The following is a 1,750-nucleotide window of genomic DNA, read 5'->3' on the forward strand; positions in this document are numbered from 1 at the left end:
AATTCATAAGTAAACATTACACAAAGGCTTAGAAGGCTTTTATAACACGTGGACACCTTTCGTGAGCTGGTTGCGGTGCCGAAGTTAGTCGAAGCACAGGGGATTAAGGGGGCAAGTATTTTTGCGACTTTCTTGCCAATGCGCGCAATATTTAGAGGTATGAATGCAATTTCATTTATTTTTATGGCAAAATAAACATAATTACGAAAAAAAGTATGTACCTTTGCATGTACACTTTAAATAACAGCAAGGTTACACCATGATAAATTCAATCCAGTACAGCCTGTACATGTATACCCCTACCTAGAGCAATCAACATGTACATGGCAGCTATGTGTATTTACTTTATCACAATAGTGGTTGACCTCACTGTACAGGCTTCAAATACAAAAGCCATAGAGTCTATGCATTAGTAAGTGCTAACAAGTACATGCACATCTGTGCAGGAAAGACAACATCATTTCCAGGTGTTCATTAGAAATTACTCCTACCTTCAAATAAAGCATTGCATTATATATATATATATACATGAGTACCGTACTTTTTTTTACAGACAACCTGTGGATCGGCAATCGATATGGCTGCATCTGTACTGTTCTACATGTGCTTCGTCACCTCATATCCCAACAATCCGTACTATTCAATATACGTGTACAACATATCGATTTGTTTTTTTCTTGAAGTTATTTCAAGCGTAGTATATTTTCTTTTAGAATCAATCGATATCTATGAGCACTAGAAAACCACGACAATAACAACAATGCAGTCTAAAGATAGACTAAAAGGACAGCGAATGAATGACTCAATCAGCTGGCACTGCTTTTGCTTACGTGGACACATGGACGCCCGCTAGTAACTTAGTATTTCCATCCTCAAATCAACAAAATCGGGGACGGATCTCTTTAATATCGAGTTAGACGGCGAGGATACTATCTATCCCAATCACCAATAGTGAATCTTTTTCGCTAAATATCATAAAATACAAGAATGTCAATACAATCTGTTAGGTACTCACACGAGCACGACGTCTTCTACTCTTTTTGTCGTCACCGTCGAAATCAAACGATGGGGGAGGGGTTGTAGACTTGAAGCCAAACACGAAAACTAGACCCACTAAAACAATAACACTCAAAACAGGCAGTGAAAACTGCAGCGTAGCAAGATCTTTGGTCTCCATGAAAAATATAAAACAAGATGTACTTGTGTTAAACGTATATATATAATCCAATATGTTTACCGACGTCTACGCGTCGAGCAGTCAGCCGTCTCAGTAGTTTCAATATGGAAGCAACACTGATGACGTCACAGCTAATCAGTAATCAATTTCATACGTCACAGCGATTGTGCACAACAGATCGTACCCCTTCCGTCATCGAGTTGTATCGTACAAGACCAAAACATGGGTTCATTTTTACTTTTAACTACATTTAGGGGGATCGGTGCAAACGCAGGAACACGCCAGGTGCAGACCAGTCCTAGTCAGGTCAGCAATTGACTGAATATTTGTTAAGGTTCACATTCAGATTGAAAAATGTGACTCGGTCATTGTATTTGTTGTAGATTTTGGATTAGCTGTAGTCAGGTTATATTTTCTCAGCAATTCGCCATCAGTTATCTTAATTATTCAAATAACCACACAATTAGTGTATTCTGTTCTAGGAATCACATTTTTCACATCGATTTCATATTCGTTCTTGTACATACTGGGTACGTTCAAGAGCTAAAAATGTTTTTGGCCAATGCTTTGGCC

The 1,750-nt window shown here is 38.3% G+C and overlaps 1 protein-coding gene across 1 annotated transcript in view; it reads right to left on the reverse strand.

Annotated features, from left to right (window-relative positions):
- Positions 1 to 1,277, reverse strand: part of LOC144445613 (uncharacterized) — a 48,168-nt gene extending 46,891 nt beyond the window's left edge. The window contains exon 1 of the mRNA XM_078135226.1: positions 1,016 to 1,277. Coding sequence (XP_077991352.1) covers positions 1,016 to 1,177 — 162 coding nt within the window. The 5' untranslated portion in view covers positions 1,178 to 1,277. The remainder of the gene's footprint in view (positions 1 to 1,015) is intronic.
- Positions 1,278 to 1,750: the final 473 nt, after the last annotated feature.

Source organism: Glandiceps talaboti, chromosome 14, assembly GCF_964340395.1.
Source record: "Glandiceps talaboti chromosome 14, keGlaTala1.1, whole genome shotgun sequence".
Lineage (NCBI taxonomy): Eukaryota > Metazoa > Hemichordata > Enteropneusta > Spengelidae > Glandiceps > Glandiceps talaboti.